The sequence below is a fragment of the Echiichthys vipera genome (assembly GCF_963691815.1).
Source record: "Echiichthys vipera genome assembly, chromosome: 8".
NCBI lineage: Eukaryota > Metazoa > Chordata > Actinopteri > Perciformes > Trachinidae > Echiichthys > Echiichthys vipera.
The window spans coordinates 30,013,654-30,037,428 of record NC_139833.1 but is presented as its reverse complement, the minus strand read 5'-3'; the positions used below and the strand labels follow the sequence as shown (position 1 = coordinate 30,037,428).

Here is a 23,775-nt window from a genome sequence, read left to right as displayed (position 1 = left end):
AAAATGAGAAGAACATCCTTAAAACCAGAAAAAAGAAAATGATCCCTGAACTAAGAGGACATCTACTGTTGAATTTCAGTGATTCAGCTGTAGATGTGTAGGAATATGTCTGTTTGAAGCAGCTCGTCTTCCACTCCACACCTCACCTACACAACTGCACTTAAGCGCTCCACTTCTCGGCGAGTCACTTCCCAAGGACTCATTCAACCTGGCCTTTCTGCTCCAAGGTTAAATATGAAAAGAAGAGTAGCCTTTTCCATTGGAAAAATAAAAGTTAAAACTGACTAAAACACACCAGGGGCCTCATTTATAAAGCTCGAAGAAACCTTGCGTAGGCAGAAATGTGCGGTACAATGTGCGGTTGCAAACGTTGATATTTCTAGAAAAATGATTTGCGTATTTCTACGCTAAATATAACCCGTGCGTAGAGCTCCGGCAAATTTTTTCCGACTCGGGAATCAGCGACACTTGACGGAAACACAATGAAATACTGCTGAGTCAGCAGAAAAAAACACACATTAACTTTAAAATAATTGGCAGGATAAATATATTTCACACTGTATAAAGCCTAGATGTAGTTGTGGATAGGCTAAACTGACATGTACTGTTGGCATGCAGTTTAATGATGAATTGAATTAATAATCAAGTCTACATGTTTTTAATAACGCGTTTAATTGAATTTTCGAACTGCATAAGTCGGCAGGTGTGTCCTTTTGGCCGAAGTTGTGAAAAACTTTTGTGCAAAGTTATGGCCTACAATTATGAATTGAAAAGGTAAATTTTGTCAGATACAATAATTTTTTTAAATTCAGGAAATGATTACATGCATCTATTTTCAGTCAAATTTGACCCTGGTGAGATAGAAAGGATTGATGTGTGGATCTCAGTGTCACAAATAATGCTCTGGAATATCAACCTTTATTTCTTTTCTCACTTCATACATGTAAACACATTAAGACCCGCCATATAATTCACATTTTTTAAATAGCCCTCGAAATGTTATATATGAATATGCTAAACTTCCTTACAAATAACAGCGATGGAGTTAACTTGATTCACAGCTGTGGTGACATGTTGCCACTCGCTCTGGCTTTCAAACAACCCATTTTTGCGGTGCTCAACCTCCATAAAGCTCCATTTCCTTCTCAGAGAACTTTGCTTTTTCCGCCTTCATTTTCTACACGTCTGTCACTGTAACGTCCTCATTAAGAGAGCGGTCATATTCATGAGCTATTTAGCATATGCCATTTATGGAAGATAGTGGGAGAAAAAGGGGGATGACACTGTGCGGATCATCTCCGCACAATTATCAGTAGGTGGGAATTTATCAGTATTTATAAAGGAAAGACTGTGTGCAAATGTGCGCCGCACAGTTTTTTCTGAAGGATTCTAAGCACAGTTTATAAATGAGACCCCTGGGAACCAGAAACACACATGTTGTCCACATGTGCAGCACACACCTGGGTTGAAATTAGCATCTAGGGTCAAAACAAGTCCTCTCTCATAGAAATGTGCAACAAACATGTGTCCCATTCCCTCTCATTACATGTGGCACATCTGAGAAATGGGTGTTATGTGTCACTAACGAAATAACACCCATCACATGTCCCATACAGACCTCATAAAAGAGGACTGTGAAGATGCATTCGCTGCCCATAAGCTGAGAGCTGTTGCTCGAGGCAACACAAGGTGATTTCGTTTGGCTTGTTGGCATGTGTTGAAGATAATGTTTCTAGTTTACATTATGTTGCTGTGTGGGATGATAACTGTCTGAAATGAGAGTTAATACAGTGAGAACAGTGAGATTAAGTTGGTCTGTTTAAGTGGCTGCCAATGGTGGCATGTTGTCAAAAGCTGACAATCTGTCCCTTTATTCTTCTTTCAATGTGAAATTTTAGTTGGGAAAAAACGGAACGAACCCTGGCTCACTGTCTCAGCAGTTTCATTTCACCAGGTCATTGCCCATGCACAGGACCTGATGCAGTGTAATGACCATTGCTATATTCTTCATTTCCACGCTGGGTATTATTGTCCTGAGACCCAACCTGCACAGTCATGCTACATCAGTGAATCATCAGCTGATTCAAAACTCCAGTCACATCTCACACAGATCAAGCTGCCAGCTGCTCTTCTCTGAAGTTTCTCCATGACTATACACTCTGCTATTGGCTGCTCTCTCTCTCCAACACCAACCATTGTGTGGTAATCATGTTAGCATGCTGGCATTAGCATTTAGCTCAAAGCAGTGTGGCTGTAGATTCTCAGTTTCTTAAATAAAAATGCACAGTGCAGGGTTTATTTACACTGATAAAGATGATTTCATATCTGGACGACAATATACAAACCCCAATTCCAATGAAGTTGGTACATTGTGTAAAACATAAATACAATGATTTGATGACGATGATTTGTTTCATTACACATATAGGGATGCCTTGCACATTTTATTTCACTTCATATCAAATGTTACTTATAGATCTAAGCTATCATGAATATTAAAATCAGCAGTACTATTGTGGCTAGTGTGAGCCAAAACTATTCCATAAGCACATTTCAATTGTAAAAGATATAAGCCTCAAATCTGAAAATTCTGATCAATATTTCATCAGCGACCGGCCCCAGAGAGAAGAGCAGACGGACGGACTGTGGTAACTAACTGTTGAGGTGATCGTCATCAGTTGTTGAAATCAAAGACAACATCAAATAGTATTAATAGCATGCATGCTCTCTTCTTTGCAGAAGAGAGCATCATGGTTTGTGAAGAACCATTGATCAGAAGCTCATTTCTATGCACCAGTATTCATGGGGTGACCAATTTATAGTTGAACGTGGCCGTGCAGAGGCATTTCTAGAAATTGGCACTAAATGACTCTGTTAAGGACATTACTGAAATTTCCAAAAGGATATGGCAAAAATGCTTATTATTGATCACAGCTCTTTGGTAGCATCATTCAGTGTTTGCACCTCACCATTCCAGTCCCTGTAGCTACAGCAGGGCGGTCATTTTCCAAGACCTATCTCAGGAGCATCATGGCACAGGAACAATTGAGTTGATGTGTGTTATTGAGGTGTGTACATGTGTATTAATTCCTGACAGAACAAAGTCAACAACACTTTGTTTTTAGCTGCTAAATTAAATAAAAAATAATCAGACATTAGAAATTATACAAGCAATAATTCTAGTCGCAATGCAAACTCAGTTTAAATCAGTGTGTTGCACATCGAACCACACTCAGCAACAGGGTCCAAACAACGTTTCCCAACAGAAACAGTCCAAAGTAAAAACAAAATTCAGGTTTCGCTTTCAAGCACAACAATATAAGGACATTTTTTAATAATTTTATTTTATGTTTAATTCACGTTCAGTTGTTTTTTGTAGGAGTGAATCCTCTTCTCAAACGATCTTTGATTTCCCAGTGCTGTCAGAGTTGTCTGAACTCCGCTGTCTCTACTGCGAGCAAAAGGACAATTGTAAAAAATGACATGCCATTGTGTAAAAAGGATAAATAACACAAGGCTATTTAGTCTGTTTAATAAAAGGACAAATAGACCTGTTCTGTAGGAAAGATTTCCTTAAATAACTTCTGTTGTGAATGAAACACTGATGTGTTGTTGTGTGACGTAGGGATGCTAAGTCACTGGCCTAGGCCCTATGGGGGAGCGGATGCATGTTCGTCGAGTGCGTGGGATGGGTGGGGGCCCCGGCGCAAGGCTTGCACCGGAGCCTAGCACAACTACCCTTCTTCTGCTGGGGCCCCAAGCAGTTGCCTCTGTGGGCGTGTAGAGGACTGGATATGAAGCTGATCCATGTGCAGACACTCCGAGCTGATTTGGGATTTATAAAAGGAAAATGTGCACTGGCAGGCGTATGCAAGGTTAACTAACTCAGAATATTTTTTTCATGTACGTATAAATGAGGGAACATTCAGTGTGGATTCTACACCCGGTTTTATAAATGAGGCCCCAGAGTTTTTTCTAAACTCAGATTAAAATCTCCAATAAAACAGGAACACTGACGAACCTCAAATCCTTAAGATCATGGCTTAAGTGCTTCTATATTCACTCCATTTGGTGCAGAGGTATACATACAGCTAACAGATCAATAAAGTTTGATGCTATGGGAGGTAAGACAGCATCACCCTGCCACAGCAACCTCACATATTTCAACTGAATATTGCTTTCCAGGCTGCTGCTTTTCTTTGCACTACTAACATCCTTTCATATATCACCAGTGTCTGTCTGGAACTTGCCTCCACAGCATACACTATTTTCTCAGCCGCTTGTGCTGGAGTGGTAGTGTGAGAGATGATACTAAACTCGCCCGCCTTTTTATTATGCCACACATTAACCTTCAACTTCTGTGGTATCTTTGGACACTTCACTTTATAAAGACTTCTCATTGAAACTGCTAAACTGTGCGGGTGAGGTGAGGTGAGGTGAGGTAAAGTAAGGTAAGGTAAAGTAAAGTAAGGTAAGGTAAGGTAAAGTCAGGTCAGGTAAAGTAAAGTAAGGTAAGGTAAAGTAAATTAAATCAAGGTATAGTTAAGTAAGGTAAAGTAAAGTCAGGTAAAGTAAGGTACGGTAACGGACAGCAGTCGCAGAAAAGAAAAAAGGGGAAGAACCTCACAGAAAAATCATGTAATGAAGTCAGAACAGAATGTATTTGACCTAACTTGAGGTGAGCGAAGACTCGTCAATGTCCTGGAGTAACCAGATTCCAGTCCGTCTTGGAAGCTGGATTATTTTTCAGTGTGTGTGACTTCAAAGGGAGAGAAAGAATATAGTGCAGCACAGTTGAATGGCTGCAAAACTAAAATTCAAAGATGAAAGAGCTGCTGTGCCGGCCTCAGACCGTGAGTAACCACTACTGTGTGTGTGTGTGTGTGGGGGGGGGGGGGGGGGGGGGGTGATTAAGCGCAGGCTCTGAACCGGCCCTCAAAATGTGTTGGTCCAAAAGGGTTTACAGTAATCTACTTGACGGGAAGCTGTGAGGAGGGCTGATACTGATGGTGGGGACAGGAGATGGGTATGACAGCTGTGGTGGGGCTTCAGAAATCAATATCCTTTTAGTTTCCAACCAATATTTCTCTGTTAAAAGAAGAAGAGAAAAAAAATTGAGAAAGAAAAATGGCTAAATATGGCTTCAATCCGAGAAAAAACGACTGAGGGATGTATTGTACATAAAGTATTAAAGGTAACAGTCCATATGAATTCAAACATACCATTATCTATATTGTCACTCTATTGACAAAGGTCATTTTAACTGTTGCTTTTGTTTCTATGTGATGAAAAAGGTTTCAGAGAGGAAATGTGCAGGTGCCTCCCAGCTTTGACCTTGTCCGTGACTCATGGTACAATCAAAAAACAATAATCCATAGCTCCACCTTGTGGGTATGGCTGTGTTCTGCAAGAGGGAGCACACAGTGTTTGGGAAGGAGCAAACGTCAGACACAAGACGGTCTTCAATACAGTCTTTGCAGTTGTTGATATCACCTACAATTACAGCCTGAAGCCAGGCAGACATCCATTTACTGAATCTGTCCTGCCTAAACAAGACACCATTTTTATAAGCTGACCATAATATTCTCACTAAAACGTAGTGGATAATACATTTTAGGAGATGACACCTCAAGTGAGATCCACACAAATGTAGTCATGTGGCACCACATATATAGGTAATCTAAACTGGCTCTACTTCCTCCATTACTAATTTTAGATCTCGCCCCAGTGGAAGAAAGGAAGGAAGGAACGAGGGAGGTGCCAAAAGAGGAAGAGACAGAGAAGGTCATGGCAGTAGCTGGGCCACCACGGCGAGTAACCGTGCGTGCGTGTGTGTGTCAGTGTGAGCATGAGGAAGGTCTGGATAGGATAAAGAGGACACGCCTGCCCACACAACTGACCAGAGAGCAAGTATGCCAGGGAGCTGACGGCTGCCAAATAACGACAGCAAGACCACCAGCCAGAAAGTCACACACGCACACACACACACACACGCACACACACACAGTCATCCAGCCAACAATCCATGCCTGCAAGATGTGTTACTTTTTGCTGCCAGTTCAGGCCAGCAGGCAGACCGAGAGCATGAAGACACTTCAGAGCAGCCTTATCTGGCCTCGCACTGAACAACGGGGCTGGATGGTGAAAAACTTTTACCTTCCTAACTGAAGGACGGGCAGTGTTGTATAACATATGATGGATTCATTTTGCGGTAGATACTAGGGCTGCAGAGATGACGAATTTTTGGAGGCTGACCCTGAAGTTAGCATCTCCCTGGTTCCCTAGACAGAAAACCGATTGAGATTTTCAATCTGATTTTGCGGAAAATAAAACTTTATGAAACTTGGATGTTTTGTTCAGCAAGATAATCTTCACAAATTACCACCACTTGATTGATTGATGGTTTTTGAAGCGTAAATGCTATGTCCAGAAGTAAAAAGCTAACGTTAGGCTATAAAAGAACTACACTTCCCACCAGCTTCCAACTAATTCCTCTTGTACAGTGTGATAAATATTGCGGTCTCATTGAGCCCCTTGTTAGAAGCCGCCTTTTTAAAAGACGCGTAACGGATTTTATATCGTAGATCAAAACGTCAAAATCTCTTGCTTGTATTAACATCAGACCTTATTTAAGGGCTGTCCATCCGTACCGTGCCAAAGCACGAATCACAGCTAAAGTCTAGTTAGTTGACCAGTGTGAGTACTAGTGTTCAGCGCCCAAACACAGCACATTTTCCGATTCCCGGCAGCTTGGTTGAGAGAGGTGGGCTTTAGTATAGCACGAACGCACGTGTACGAGCGCGAGCGGTGACTTCCGGTCCTTAGGCAATTTGCATAGTCCGTTCCCAGTGATGGACTTTTAAAAAGATGCCACCGAACGATTCGCGGTGGTCTGATGTGGAGTGTTTACTGCAGATTTGGTCAGATGAAAATATTTAAAAACAGTCGGACAAAACTAAAGGCCTGGGTTGCGGTGGAAGAGGGAAGGATGACAATCACGCAAAAATCAAACCAAAAACCCACTGACTCAGAGAGGAGGGTACTGGAAATTCCAAAAATGCTGACTCACTTCCAGGTTTTAGGGCTCATTCCTGCAGCACACTATAGATTTTGGATTTGATAACTCTGCATATGTTAATATCCCCCTTTCCCTTCCCTCTCTTATCATCATCATTCAACAGGAGACTTGTATTTAATATTGTTATTCGTTTTCAGTCACTACAGGGATAATACAACTTACCTATAACTAACATTGTTGAAAGAAAGTCTCCGCAAACTCCTGGGATGCATTTAATGCAAGCATGGGAGAGAGGCCTGTGTGGAACAGTATATGAAGACACCTGGGGCTCCATAAAGGCTAGGCACTACTTAATGCAATGTAAAGTGTTAAACAGGTTGAACTATTTCAAAACAAACTCCCCAGCATCTTCCCACAGGCACAATGTGATAAATGTAACTCTGCTGGAGGCACTTTAAAAGTGAGACTATATATACTTTGAAGCATAAACCAACATATTCTACCTTTAACAAACAAAGAGTTGAATACATAATAAAAAACAGATTTTGTGTAATTGACTGGGTCAGTTCACTGACTGTATGGCATTCTCATGTGTTATGTCCATACCGATCTCAATGATAACTTTTCATTGAACTTGCGTTGTGTTGTTTGGAAAAGTTCTTGTCAATGTTAAACATGTCTTACGTTCTAGTGTACTGGCTTTACTTTATGGAAAACTGAAGCCTTAAGCGTGAACGCTATCAGGGCTTTAATAAAAATGACAAATACATATGATTTCAGTTTTGATTGAATGGATTAGTCTGCATGTCAAAACCTTTGCTATGTTTAATGGCTTTGATGATTGACTATATGAATATCTGATAGGCTGTTGTAATGTGGTGCTAAGTTGGACTCATATTCAAAAGTAAAAGAGAGGCATCTGAAAGTAGTTCCTCTTCAGAGCACTCATCTTCAGCAGGATTTCACCAGCTATTTGCTGCTTGCATTGCTATTACCACACACCTCCAGGAACCATTCATTTAGATCATTTCCTCATTGAGACGTGTGTGCCGAGCACCAGAATTGGCTTGTAATTAAAGATGCCTGGGATTCTGGGGGAAAAAGCAGAGCGAGTTATTAAAGTCCTTCCTGAGGTTTAAAAATCAAACAGCACCTGGATGCTGCTTCTGTGACACACACACACACACACACACACACACACACACACACACACACACACACACACACACACACACACACACACACACACACACACACACACACACACACACACACACACACACACACACACACACACACACACACACACACACACACACACACACACACACACACACACACACACACACACACACACACACACACACACACACACACACACACACACACCCTCCACAAAACACATACAGTGTTGGCACACGGGGTGAGGTAATGTTCCCTTCCTTCTGCCTTCCAAGCACACTTCCGCCGCCTGGAATAATTGCCGCCTGGCTGCTTGTCTGGGAAAGAGTGCTGCTCTGTTCATTAGTTGCTCTAAATATCAGACACGGCATCACTTTAAAAGGCTTAATTTCACTGCAGTAACAGCCCTCTGCGGTCGTCATCCGTCGAGAGCCTCAGAGTATGCTCCTGTTCTCGCAAGCATGACCTAAATAGATAAGCAGTAAATGAACAGGGCCCTTTCTTTTGGCAACCGGGGAGAAATTAACGGACAGAGATGAGAGCAGACGAAAGGAGAACGCTTGTGGTGGGAGGCTGTGTAAACTGGAGCAGCAGCGACAGCGATGGCGACGGAGAAGGCAGTATCCATTTTCTTACAAAAGCGGCAAAATAAGACGTCAGTATCCTTGGAGACCAGCAAACATTCATATTTCTTAAGGGACCCCTGGGGTTCTTGCAGTGCTTAGTGATTGGCTCATTCAGATGCTGCAAGCAGTACCTGAGGGAGACGGCTCACACTGCTAGTTTTAGAGCTGCGAGGACAGGATTTGTATGGCTGACTGGATCCGACCTGAAGTCACTTCAGACACTAACAACATGCCTCTAACCTCCAGCTTGTTTCTATTTCGTGTGTGACACTAGCCAAGCTGAGAGGGACAAGTGGGAAAAAAAGTGATGTGAAGTAATGTACAGTTGGCAATATGCCAGAGCAGGAATAAACCCCACCAATAAACAACAAGGTGACGCTGGAAATGACACAGATGTCTGTTTGAGGTTTTGGAACCAAAGAACAAAAACACTGAATAAATGATCACTTAAACCAAGCACTTGAAGGTGGTCAGAAATACCTCCGTCCACATGTAAGAATGTCATGTATTTAAATCTTCGTGTAAAGAAACGACAATAATGAATCCAACCAAATTTGCTATCAGCAGCTGGGATGCTTGTTAAGAACCATGCTTTTCAGCAGAGGTCGTTTTTCCAATAGTCCATTTCACACATGCACTTTGTTCAGTAAATGCTGCAGTAATTTGACATGTAAGCTTCATGACGGAAAAGGACCACATGCTGCTTTTTTCATTAAACTTGCTCTGGCAATCTGCTTCTCCCTCCACAGGTCAATGCGAATATGAAGCAGACATATTACCGTATTTTCCGCACTATAAGGCGCACCTAAAAACCTTAAAATTTCTCAAAAGCCGACAGTGCGCCTTATAATCCTGTGCGCCTTATATATGGACCAATATTGAGCCACAACAGGTCTCGCAACTACGGTAAGCAGCCGCCGACTCTATTTTCCCCCGTAGAAGAAGTAACGCGTGAAGCATGCCGTTTCATTTCCATGTGTGTGTTTGTGTAAAGACCCCAAAATGGCTCCTATTAAGAGATACGCTTACGACGCAGAGTTTAAACTCAAGGCCATTAGTCACGCAGTAGAACACGGGAATAGAGCAGCAGCCGGACAGTTTAACATGAACCAATCAATGGTGCGGAAGTGAAGGAAGCAACAAGATGACCTGCGCCAAGTAAAGAAGACTAAACAGAGTTTCCAAGGGAACAGAGCGAGACGGCTACAGTTCGAGGACAAACTCCAACAGTGGGTTGTTGAACAGAGAGCAGCAAGTAAAAGTGTCAGTACATCACTATTCGACTGAAGGCAACAGCGCTAGCACGCAAACTTAAAATCAATGAATTTAGAGGCGGTCCTTAACGTAACCCCAGCCTCGACTGTAGCGTCTATTCTATGCGCCTTATAATGCGGTGCACTTTATATATGAAAAAAGTTTCAAAATAAGCCATTCATTGAAGGTGCTTCTTATAATGTGGTGCGCCTTATAGTGCGGAAAATACGGTAGTCTTTTTGGACGTATGAAAGAACACATATGACTGCATATTTGTGCTGCCCTCATATGACAGCAATATATTTCATATTTAATGTCACAACAGATCACTTTTCTGTTTTAACTTGTGGTTAGGAAGTAAATGTTGATTGAGCATGTAATGGCTAGGAATAATGACATCATTTAGATTGGTTCTCTATAAGGGGGAGGAAAGCACTTCAGTTGTGCCCGTACATATAAAGGTAAGTAACAAAACTGGACTACTTATTGATACTATTGGCTTTCATTCTGCCTTTACCACACCAAGGGTTTCACTCTTCCACTATCAGAGCATTGAGATCTGGGTTCCAGGCTCAGACTGGGATATTACAGTTATTGTTTCTTGCTTTGGACAGTAGCCATGTTGCTAACGATATGACTGATGGATCCAGTGACTGGAGAGCCAGCCTCACTCGATCTACTTGTTCACATGAAAATCAACGGACAGAAAATCTGTTATCAGCATCACTGCAACAAATGCAGTGTGTCCTGTGTTGTTGGTAATGATAGCTCTGAGGATAATAGAAAGAGATCTCTATCTGGTTGACTTTGTGGCAGCAGCACCAACTATACCACTGAGGTGGTGGAAAACTTGTGGCACTTTAAGAATAACATTAAGTAAATTAAATTAATTAAATAAATTACTTTATTAAGAAAATGCTGTAAATGACCCAAATTCAGGATGTAGAAAAGAAGTGAGAATATTTCTAAAAATGCGTTCAAACCAGACAAATTGGTGAGCTCATGTTTCATTTGCTGTGTCAGATATGTCTGGCCCCTCTCACACTCAGACTTCCAGCTGGCCAGATCCTGGAGGAGCCAGTCACAATTGTTTATGTCATGTAGGGCTGGTTTAAGACGATGAGTGACAGAGGAGCGTCATAGTTACTAAAATAATTGTTATTTTTGCAGCGCAGCTTAACTCAGATCAAACTGTTAAACTAGGCACCCCTGATCTGTTACGATATTGCCTAGTTCTCTCCTGGAATGTTTCAGAAATACAGTTTAGTGTAGCTGTAATTTAGCTGTAATTTCAGAAAGTTTGTGAATGAGCAACCCTTTTTTTCCTGCTTAAAAAACGGAGTAAGCACCGCCTAAACTCTGTTGCCTTTCGTCGCTCTGATCGTTGTAGATCACAGTTGTAGATCTGATCGGTTGAAGGTTACGTTTTAGTTGCTGTGATCGGTTGTAGGTCACGTTTTGTTGCTGTGATTGGTTGTAGGTCACATTTAGTCTTTTTGATTGGTTGTAGGTCATGTTTCGTCGCCCTGATTGGTTGTAGGTCACGTTTGTTGCCCTGATTGGTTGTAGGTCACGTTTCGTCTTTTTGATTGGTTGTAGGTCACATTTCGTCTTTTTGATTGGTTGTAGGTCATGTTTCGTCGCCCTGATTGGTTGTAGGTCACGTTTGTTGCCCTGATTGGTTGTAGATCACGTTTGTTGCCCTGATTGGTTGTAGATCACGTTTGTTGCCCTGCTTGGTTGTAGGTCACGTATCATTGCTCTGATTGGTTGTAGGTCATGTTTCGTCGCTCTGATTGATTGTAGGTCACGTTTTGTTGCTCTGATTGGTTGTAGGTCATGTTTCGTTGCCCTGCTTGGTTGTAGGTCACGTATCATTGTTCTGATTGGTTGTAGGTCATGTTTCGTCGCTCTGATGGTTGTAGGTCACGTTTTGTTGCTCTTATTGGTTGTAGGTCATGTTTCGTTGCCCTGCTTGGTTGTAGGTCACGTATCATTGCTCCGATTGGTTGTAGGTAATGTTTCGTCACTCTGATTGGTTGTAGGTCATGTTTTGTTGCCCTGATTGGCTGTAGGTCACATGTTGTTGCTGTGATTGGTTGTAGGTCACGTTTTGTCGCCCTGATTGGTTGTAGGTCACGTTTCGTTAGTCTGGGCTGAGCGGGGTTTCAGACCAAGAACAACCACAATTTCAATAAGGAAATTATGGAAATGTTTTATAAATATATATCTTTTTAAATGTTCAACTTAGGGTGATTTCATTGATGAAAACTGAGAAAATAATTGTGATGATCTGGTAAAACGTAAATAAAAATAGAATACAATGATTAGCAAATCCCTTTCAACCTATATTCAATTGAATACACTGCAAAAGACAAAATATTAAAGTTCAAACTGATAAACTTTATTGTTTCTTTTGCAAATATTCACTCATTTTGAATTTGATGCCTGCAAAACATTCTAAAAAAAAGCTGGGACGGGAGCATTTTTTCACTGTGTTACATCCCTGTCCTTTTAACAACACCCAATAAGACTTTGGGAACTGAGGACACTTATGTTGAAGCTGGGTTAAATTATTTCCCATTCTTGCTTGATGTACATCTTCAGTTGCGCAACAGTCTGGGGTCTCAATATTTTGAGCCAGACATTTTCAATGGCAGACAGGTGTGGAGTGCAGCTGGCCAGTCTAGTATCTGCACTCTTACTATGAAGCCACGCAGTTGGAACACGTGCAGAATGTGTCTTTGCAGTGTCTGGCTGAAATAAACAGGGACGTCCCTGAAAAAGACATTGGTTGAATGGCAGCTTATGTTGCTCCAAAACCTTTCAGCATCTCCACAGAGTGAAGAACAGAAAACCCATTGAGCCATTAATGTGAAGCAACACATTAGTCCTTGGCTTTAATTCTAGGTACACCACCCCCACATCACCTCCTGTCCTGCCCTTGGAAATTACAAGGCCTGTTTTATTGTCCTAACCTTGGAAATTATTGGCACCTCTTGTCCTTTCTGTCCTTGACAGCATGACACATCATCTTGGATTTTCATCGTTAGGCCGACAATGAACAGATCTTTAAAATGTGACAGCATTGGTTGAAGGTCATTGTACGTGTATGTGTGTGTGTCTGTGTGTCTGTATATAGTGGTGACAGAGAGGCACAGACTTGTGTGTTGTGTGCTATATGTGAGCCACTGTGTATAGTAATCAGGTGTTAAGAGTAAATCCTCTGTATTCTTCTTTCTTTTCTTTACTTTATTTGTCTTGTGGGCTGTTTTCATGTCAGGTTGTTGTCGGTGTGGTTATACGGTGTGTGATAAAAGACGTCACTGCCGGAGCCTTGGTGGCTGTTAGTGAGAAGCTGGTGTGGGAGTGGCAAGCAGGGTATGCTGCCCAGAGACTTTTAAGGACACTAGTCAGACGACATCGCAGCTTCACACTTTTCCAGCCCACGTACACCCGCACTATTGTTTTTGAGGATCCATCTAACAACAACAACCTAAACCGCAGTGAAGTTAAGACAGCTTGTCACTCACAGGAGCAGATTCCAGGCTGACAGCGCTTTGTCGGAGGATTGGAGGAAAGCAGTCCTTATGTGTTTTTTCCTCATGCTCATCCTCTTCAGCTCACTCAAAGTTAGGACTAATGATTAAGATTAACCATTGGTGTAAACTAGTATGTAACAATATAGGTCTAAGAGTCTCTGCTGCATGAACTGATGCTTGTTTATAGGACCTAAAATTAATACATAGAGAAAATTGGTCTTTGATGGCTGAATGATACCAGTTACCTGCATCAATCACAATTAATTTCCCGGGATTATAACATTTGAATGCATTTTTTTTCATACAGCCTTTGCACTTTTCTGTTAGCTATACTAATTTATCATGGTGAACTGTCTCTTACCAAATTCAAGAAAACAGCCTCACATCAAACAGTTCTTCATAGTTTCCCCCCTTTGTTTCGGTTACCTGGATAACAAACTTGCCCAACATGAACTAAATGATAATTGTAGTAGGACTGAAGTTATTAAGACCAATAACTTATATTGCATGTATTCTGCAATAGTAGTTAGGAGTGAGTGTGTGAGATTGTGCATCAGAGGTGTGGTCAACATACCGTCACCTTCTCTAAATCAGCTTCTGAGGAGCTGGGAGACAGGGGGCTGATGGGACTGAGGGAAGGGGAGCTTCCAACACTGGAGACGTTCTCAGGATCAGGAACGTACAGAACCTGTAAACACAATCCATGTCTGTATTTATACAGGCACTGCCTCTGTGCACACATGCATTGCACACCACACTTGCACGCACAAGGAGGAAATAAAGAGGATCTCTCTCTCACACATATGAATACACACACAGCCCAACCATACTATTGACAGAGATAAACAGAGAAATGGAAAGTGACGGTTAAGATGTTAAGTAAATGTGTTAGAATTGACAATGATGGGCACGTAGTACAAATGAACAAATAGAGATTATAGTCAGTTCATTTCTTTTCCATGCTTAAATTTGAGTTATTTCTATATAGTTTCAACACTTCTTAGCCCAAGGTGCCCTGAGCTGAACGAGTGAAAGAGCAGGGACCCCAAGTATACTGTATAAAATTGAGTTGCATATTAAACTGGGCGGACAATCATGTGTAGGGCCAAAAGTCTATGCACTGACCTTTAATGGTGCATACTACTAAAACACTAAAATAATAATTTCTGGCAAATTCATGCATCATGTTTTAATATTAAACATAGAGGTGGAAGGCACAGTGAAGTAATAACTATTTTCAAAAAACAAACAAATAATAATTTGTCTGTTTTATTTTGGTGCCGAGGAATACAGAGACAAAATATAAATTTGGATGTGTGTCATCTCTAACCATTAAAAAAAGTGCATTTAAAAAGCTATATAATTTGGGTGTATTGCTAAAAAAAGAAAAGACAGCTATGAAAGCTGGCCGTGTGTGTAGCAGGTTAGAAATGGGTAGTTTGCACCAAAGCATCATGGGAGCATTTAAGCATCACACATTATTATACCCTTTTAGCAACAAAACCGGTCCTTTGCAATGAATTGCATCCTAATGGAACATATGACACAGTAATTAGCAGGCAGTTAAGTTGGGTTACAGATAGTAGGGGTGTGAACAGTGATCTAGCAAGTTCCTCAGAGAGTAGGTGGATAAACACATGCAGCATGTGATGTTCCCACAAAAACTTGGATGTCCAATTTCTCCTAGATTCCAATGTGCACTGTAGAAAATGTTAAGTGATCGTGAGTTCAAGACAAACTATTGAGAATTCATTATGAGCTGTCAAAAGCAGCTATTGCAAGTTCATGAGAAGGTGTAGATATGAGGTTGCTGATTACAGTGATGAAGTGATGCAGCGGAATGTATTAGTGAAGGCGGGCACGGCGGTTCACACCTGGCCAGGCACCACTGCTCTGGAGAACAGCTTGTTCAGTTGAACCAGTTCGTTGGGTGTGGTGTCAAACTTGAGCGCAATGCTGTTCAACGTGTCCCGCGATTCCACCTGGACCACAAAACAAGAGAAAGGGCACAAAATCACACTCCTGACTGGGTTCAGGGCATTCCCACAAAACTGTACAGGGAAGACTTAAAGACGTGACACAGATGGTAAGAGACAGAAAGAGAAAAGCTGAAGAACAGAGGAGTTCAATTACACTTTAATGTTTGATTTTTGCCATGAGGTTTTCGGATGTTTTGCAAATTAAAGCTGTCAGCTGTTGACCAGGAATAGATTCCCACAGGGGGCAATGTTGCTGGCAGAAATCTGAACTGACATGAATGTCAGCAGCAGTCTTGGGTTATCTTATGAAGCACTCATGTAGCTATATCTACTGTTTTCAACTGAAAACAAGTTAGACTCATTAATATGTACAAAGTTTAGGGCTACAACTATGAGCGGTTTCATCATTGATAAATCTCTTAATTTCTTAATTCAATTATTTGATAGAGCATATATTTAGTCTAAAAAGCCCCAAATATTTTATTCATCATTCATAATTTCCCACACCCCAAGGTGGTCTTCAAATCAACCATTTACTGAACCACTTCCCTGAAGAGGGATTGTTTAATCGGAGCATAGCAACTGTAACTAGGCACAGCCAGTCTTTCAAGATGGACAGATTGACAGCTCCCTCCAAATAAAGCCAAAACATTGGGATCACCTGCTGGTGGCTGACTACGGTTGCAATGTATTTATATGTAGAATATGTCACGGAAATGAACAAAATGTAAATTTTCCACTTAACTCAACACTTTCTCAACATTTTCTGTCTAAAACAAAAATATATAGGACATGTACAGTATAACAAAATGATGAGATCCAAATATTTATGGCCTTATCATAGGCCAAACTCAATGTAGAAAGGCAGTGTAAATGGAACTCCTGTCTTAGTAACCGTAGGACTACTTAAAGGTTGAATACGGAGAATGAGCAGCCTTCTAGTGTCTCAAGATTCTAGTCGCAACAACAGAAAATAATCCTTACAGTCGGGTTGCCAGGTTGGTCAGAACCAGCCCAGTAGCCCAGAGGAGACCGGAATCTGTTTGAGCCTGTTTGAAAACGTCCCCTCCAGAAAATCACACCATAAAAACAAGAATTAGAGGAGTTTGACTGACAGTTGCCGTTACAGCTAAGTAAACATGAAAGTTAGCTTAGCGATCTCAGTCCATGGAGTGAATGCTCGGCCTATATTGACTCTGGTTTTTGCCCATCTCCGCTCACTCAGCTGCTGGGACAAATAACGCCCCCTTCACTGAGGCTCCGAAGCAGCTGCAGGATTAGCAAACTCCATTTCACCCAGTGCCAGCCTACAGTAGCTGCACCCAACAACAGACAACCCTGGCAACCAGCAACGCCCAACGCTATTTGCTGATACCATTTCTTTTTTAAAATATCAGTTCAGACTTAATATATATTTTTATGGAAAAGCAATACTTTCATTCTGTACCCATCAAAATGCACTGTGGGTGTATTATTTTTTTTTAAATATATAGCTTTTAATAAAGATTCTACATATTCAACCTTTAATTTGATTAAAACATATGATCCTGAACCAGCTGAGGTTCAACGTATCATACAGGCTGCTGTTGTGGTGACATCCTGTGCTCAGCTGCTGCACCCTGCAGTTTGACACAGGTGCATTTGCTTGTCTCCACCAGTTAAAATCCATTCAACAGAGACGTTATCCGCATGTCTGAACTAGTTAAGCATCTAAAATGCCCAATGGGGATTTCTACCTTCCAAATAAGGATGACGATCATGTCAGAAAGCGCCTGCCTATGTGGGAAATGTGGTATAAGTAAAAAAAAGTGAGCTCAAGGGAGAGAACCCTCGAGAGCCAGACAGGCAGGAGTGACTCTGAGGCGTGTTTAATTAGGACAGGATAATGGCACTGTGTGTTTTACTGCAGCAGTCATGGGACTGACTCTATTGTTATTTGTGTGTGTGTGTGTGTGTGTGTGTGTGTAAACAGCCCCCCAAACAACAAGGAATGACAGTTTTTCCAAAGTCTTGCCATGAGACTTTGTTTCCATGAGGATTTTCTTGCACCAACAGTCAGACAGAGGCCGAGCACAGTCACAGACAGGTAGTTGAGTAAGAGGAACCAAGACAGACAAGCTGGAACATCAGTGACACAGAATCATTGTGTGTTGGGTAGTTACACATAACACGATCAGGATCATGTTCATGTCAACAAATAACATGGAGGAGAAGAAGCAGAAAATACAGAAACTCAAAAGACGTTAGCAAACTACTGTTTTCACACTTAATATCACCAACAGTGACGCGCACTAACTCTGAACTGAAAGTCATTGTGAAGTGAAACATTGAAGCTATTGCATCTATCTCTATCTATCTATCTCTGTGCTATGAGAGTTAGACACCATTTCATGAAAAACATTACTTAGTAACTGAGAAACAAGGAGTGCAGGCGGCATGGTTTGAACCAGAGCTCTAAGGAATTCATATTTCAAATATTTGAAATAATACAAAGTGTAAGAGAACAAGAGAGCCATATGGCATCGTCTCAAGAATCTGTGGCTCCACAAGGCCAGCAAATCAAGCACTCATCAGCACAAATATTCAGAGTGTTTTATTCAGCTATTCAGCTGTTAGCTTGAGTGTCTTCTGATGATGGGGGAAGAATAGAGCAGGGCTTTGGAGATAGGAGCCAAGGCTGGGGAATGGAACTATGTAGTTATGGTGAAATTAAGCCAAGTCAGGACTGAGATAGGATTGAGAATGACTGGTTACCCTTTTTTACTAAACAAACATGTACAGGTGTAATGAAACACTTCGCACAATTCTAAAATTGGCGAGAGAGCAGTATTTCAATTTAAATAAAACATGTCTGTTTCCAGCTGTGGAAAAAAACACTGCCTGTCAAGGATGAGACAATGGTGCTTCCCCAGCAAAAAGCAGAAACACGAGACATTCAAACCCTGCAGAAAACTTTTGAGACATGTTGGCTGTGTAGTGGATTTGGCACAAATCCACTTCGGCAGACTACTGTTTGTACACGCCTCTAATACTGAATACAGGTATTGCTTTAAATGATTAATGATCATGGTTAATTAAAGTAGTAAAACAATCGAATTATATAATCATAATGATAATAATATTAATAATAATAATAATCTAATTAATGCATTCATACAAAAACACCATAATGAGGCTTTGGTGAAGCAAGCCCACTAAAGGCAACCAGAGGTTTAACAGTAGCACAATAAAATGGTCTTAAAATGAGGTCTGGTCAGGTATATTGTTGGCAATTTGCATTAATGAGGAAAATATTATTCACATTCTCTAAAATACGAACAGAACAGAGAGCATAGTAGAGCTGCTGCTCTGGTGGGAGCATTTACACAGAAGGAACTTGGTTGATTATTTCAGAAGCCAAAAGTTAGTTCTGTTTCCTCTGTCAAATTTAAAACTACAGTTGTTTTTTTTTTGTTTTTTTTTCCATGGGCAGGCAGCTAATGTTAGTGATCTGCAAGTAAGCAGATTGCTAATAAACTGACTATCGCCAGATGACATTGGTTCTGCCTTGCTTCCGTCTTGACTCCGCCTAGCTCCACTCAACCATCTGGATTCGCTCCAGAGTTAAGTGATTTCAGGGTCCGCAAAAAATGGTCAGGCCAATCAGGACCACCGGGTGGGGTTTTATAGATGTGACGTAGCGGAGAAACATCGGTGGCAGCACGCATCGAAGAAGCACGAACAGAACGTAGACATGGATGCTGCCGTTTCATCCGTGTTGTCCGATCTAGAGAATCTTTCTTCTTTAAAAGAACACCAGAGAACGGCTCTGAAGGCTTTTGTTGGTGGAAACCATGTCTGCTGTTCTGTTTGGCTTTTCCCTGCGTCACTCATCAGCACCACAGGTTGGTTTGGATCTGAGTGGTTGAAGTAGCACGTCAATAAAGATGACTGACAAGTGGTTTATCCAATCATATGCAAGGATTTCTGATAAAGCCATGCCTCCTGAAATCACTTTCCTATGGAACGATCCCAGATGGATGAGGTAAGCAGGAGGAACCAAACTCAGATTAAGGGTCTGTTGTCACTAAAAAGGTCGACTAGCAAACGTATCAGAATGGTTAGTGGAGTTAGCATCTTTGTTAGTTTATGTTGTTTGTTAGCTTGTAAGTGTCAGTGGCTGACAGCTATGATGACAGTGTGTTTTCTCTCTGTACTGACAGTTCACTCTGAGCTGAAGGTTTTAGGTGTGTGTCAAAGTTGTTCTCCCTTTGAACAGTGTTTCATAAATCAGACAGTGATTGGTTTATGGATTAGTGACTTAGAAACTAAAGCTGCCCGGAACATAATTTTAGAACATCTAATTTTAGCGAAACAGAAATAAAAATAAAAAAACACCTCTAGTGACAAAATTTGCTCAGATACAAGTCACTATAGTCAGAAGACACTTTTTTGACAGGAGGGGACTTTAAATAGCATTGTGATTTGTTTCATTCATGTAATCAAGTTATTCCAAAACAGAACCGTGATTAAGGGAGGTCTTAATACAACCCTTGTGCCTTACTTGCCTTACACCCAGATTGTGTTGTATAACTAGAAAATGTGGAGCCCTAAATGCACTTGCTCCGTGCACTTTAGACCATGCGCCATTGATCGTCTAAATCTGGCCCTTAGTGTAACTGAGCATACAGTCATGTGATACAAAGCCAGCTAACGATGGCTGAAATCCAGCAGAAACAGCATGTCATAATGACAGCACAGTGACAGTAATATTTCTGTGTCACGTGTTTTGCCTGGAGAGCACATCTCTGCTACTATTGAACCCGGCATCGCTGAAATGTCTTGTGATGCTGGCTAATGCTTGAAGCACCATCCTCCACTATTAAGTAATTCAACTAAATGAGGGAAAGAGTATCTAGGAAGTCCAATAAAAAATATTTTATGTTTTGAAACTGAAAGATGTCTGTGAAGTTCTTGAACAACAGTCCTGTCATCTTGGGTTATTTCTTACACATTTCTTCCTGTCCCTTCAACCTGGGCTGGTCTATGAATACTGAGCCAGCTACAGTTGGACAACACTGGCCTGAAAGTGCTAAACCAAGGCCCATGTTGCGGGCTACACCGGGTTTGTATGCACTCCCCTCTCAGGGAACACACTAATCAGATCCGAGGTCAGTCATGCTGCTGGAATACAGTCATGTCTCAGCAATGTGAGAAATTTTGAGTCGAAAACAATGAAGAAGGCAGAGCAGGGATTCAGTTTAGAGTGGGTGGGTTGGCTGTGCAGGTCTGACTGAGATAGAAGTTTTATTAGCAGAGGTTTCACAGTGAGCACAACTACACTGCAGGTGATGATGGGATGGGTGGAGATGGACTATTCTAGGCTAGTAACTGGTAGTAGATAGATGTCACTGGATTAAAGTGAGGGGATGACTTAGGGAGGTGACCATATGATTGCCAATGCTGATTAGCTGATTGTGGTGAATTTCCAATATGCTCACCAATGACTTGACCTGCGAATTGACTGCAGTTCATTTCCGTTGTTCCTCTAACACTAACATTCATTTGGCCACAGCAACAGTTCCAGTCAGGCAGGACTTATTTTATTTTACAGATTACTGACAAGAAAAGAAGTACAGATTGAAAGTGTTCATTGCATATAGAATGAAAATGGCTGTGTATGTATTTTAAACAACAACAAACACAGCAAATAATAGGTTGTCGAAATGGCTATCTACAGCAGGGTGCCCAATCCTGGTCCCAGAGGGCCACTGTCCTGCATGTTTTAGGTTTCTCCCTGCTCCAACACACCTGAGTCTAATGATTAGCAAACCCCTGAGAATCTTCAGCTGCTTGATAATGAGCAGAGCAATAGAATCAGGTGTGTTGGAGCAGGGAGAAAAACATTTAAGGAAGTGCAACCCTCCAGGAGCAGGATTGGACACTCCACTGGGCTTCTCTTTGAATTCCACTCTCACTGCAAGTCCGTTCCATCTTTATGACATACAGTGACTTGATAACATATTTAATAAGGACGTTATGATGAACTTATTTAAGGTTTTTCTTTTCATTAAGAAAGACGTGTGTCCTTTCTGTGATGCAATACATGTATTTTTTTATAATCAAAGGTGAGGCAAAGTGATTCCAGTGTGTTTTAGTGCCATTTTAGAGTTGTAAGCATACTTTGTTGATTATTAGGAATCACAATTATATTGGCCAAGAAACTTAGGACATAAAATTGTATGCCTATCAAGGACAATAAAGCAAAACATTAAAGGCATAGTTCAACAATTTTGAAGTGTGTTTGTATGAGCTACCTCTCCACAGTCAGTGTGTTACCAACAGTAAATGAAGGTTAGCACGTCACCAGTTTGAAGAAGCAGACAGGAGAACTGACACAGAAGCTGCTGTGGACGGAGGCAGCAGCTGCAGAAAAATGTACAAGAGGGCGCACTCACACTGTCCATTCGCACCGTGCCCAAGCACAGTTCACAGCTAACGTCTAAATCGTTTGCCTCAGGCACGGCACGCTTGCTGGACGTGGCCCGGTTGAGAGAGGTGGGCTTTTGAAAAGCACAGATGCACATAAACGAGCATTGACGGTGGTCCTGGTCTTTTTATATACGTCTGTTCGTTGCGACGGACATTGAAAAAGTGGTAGTCTGTTGCGGAGGTGAAGTGTTTACTGTAGATTTGGACAAATGAAGTGTTCAAAAACAGTCAACAATCAAAACTAAATCTCCGCGGTGGGATGACGTATAAGCAAGACGCATCGGAGCCGCGGCCAAGATCATTTCAAGTAATGTGAGTGCCCGACACCACGGTTGACAGAACGCTATGGTTCATCAGTGAGGATGCTCACATTCTTATAGTTCTCATTATAGTTATAGTTCTTGTTGACGGCCCTTCATTGATGCCTCAGGCACTGCCACTCACAATTATACTATATAGATTAAAAACAAAATAACTTTTATCATTTATCAGTGTTAGTGTAGCAATTGTCAAATGAAAAAAGGACAATGCTTTACACATAGAAGTGCCTAGTTATCCAAATATTATAATACTTATTTTTGCCCTTTTCACAGACAGATATCCTTGAAGGGTCAAAACAGAGATACACAATAACAGCAGTTTGTTGAGATGATTAAATTGTCCTGCTAGATTAAATGTTAATTTGATCAGTTTCTAGAAACAAATCAAATTAGAAGGCATCCTTCATATTTCAAAATGCTACTTGATACCTTTATATCTTCACTGTTTGATCATCGGGCCTAATTTAATTCAATAATATTGATCAAAGTTGAGATTGAATTAAATGGAAGATGACAGCAACCAAGGCAGTGAAGACCAGGACAAAGTTCATGGCTGTCATGTTTAGAAATGAACAGAATTGGTCACAAGCAAAACAGGCACATATCATTTGTGTATGGGTGTAATACAGATGGCAACATGGCCAAGATTTAGTACACAAAGCCAAGTGATTAGCTGTCAAATTCCAGTCATTTTGAATATGTGAATACCATCAGTATGTATTTTCAATTAGACAACCACAGATAAGATACTGCATTTTCAGCTACTATTCCCCAGGATGTAGGAAGGACTGAGTCTATACCTCGCGTTTAAATTATCACAAGCAATTCTAGGTTGATCCAATAAGGAAGTGCTAAAAAATGCAGTTCTCTGAGTGTCCACACAGGTTTCATAATTGAGCAGTTTCTCATTGACCCCCATGTTAAACAGGCCGTTTTCACAGCATCATTAAACCTGTTTAAGGCCTGGTACAAAAATCAAACATTCTTGTCTGTTTGTTTAGGTCATATCTCCATGACAACACTGAGGAGAGGTTAAAATTTATGAATGATTAAGGGCGCTGTCTCTTGAGTGACAGCTAGCTGCTGGCCCTCACTTTGCCTTAGGGGCTAGTTGTCAACTGTATTTACAACTTATTTGTATTGTTACAACCATAAACTGTATATTGTAGAACAAATAAAAAGGTGTTCAGGTTGGATTTGATTGCGTTGCGTCACACTCAAACTGCTTATTTTCTGCGAGGAAAATAGAGATCAGGATGGTCTCACGAGGCTAAAGCTGCTATCCCTCTGTTGTGAAACTCAAATATACCTCAGATAGAAACTGACAGACTGCATGTCAACACCTTCTTAGGTTTCTGGTCACTGTCTGCCATGTGCACAGGT

General features: G+C 41.2%; 1 protein-coding gene across 4 annotated transcripts in view; it reads right to left on the bottom strand.

Annotated features, from left to right (window-relative positions):
• Window positions 1-23,775, bottom strand: part of oxr1a (oxidation resistance 1a) — a 180,717-nt gene that overhangs the window by 28,239 nt on the left and 128,703 nt on the right. For all 4 annotated transcript variants that reach the window (XM_083919230.1, XM_083919233.1, XM_083919231.1 and 1 more), the window contains 2 exons: window positions 15,497-15,604; window positions 14,197-14,310 (listed from right to left, as the gene is read on the bottom strand). In XM_083919230.1, coding sequence (XP_083775356.1) covers window positions 14,197-14,310; window positions 15,497-15,604 — 222 coding nt within the window. The remainder of the gene's footprint in view (window positions 1-14,196; window positions 14,311-15,496; window positions 15,605-23,775) is intronic.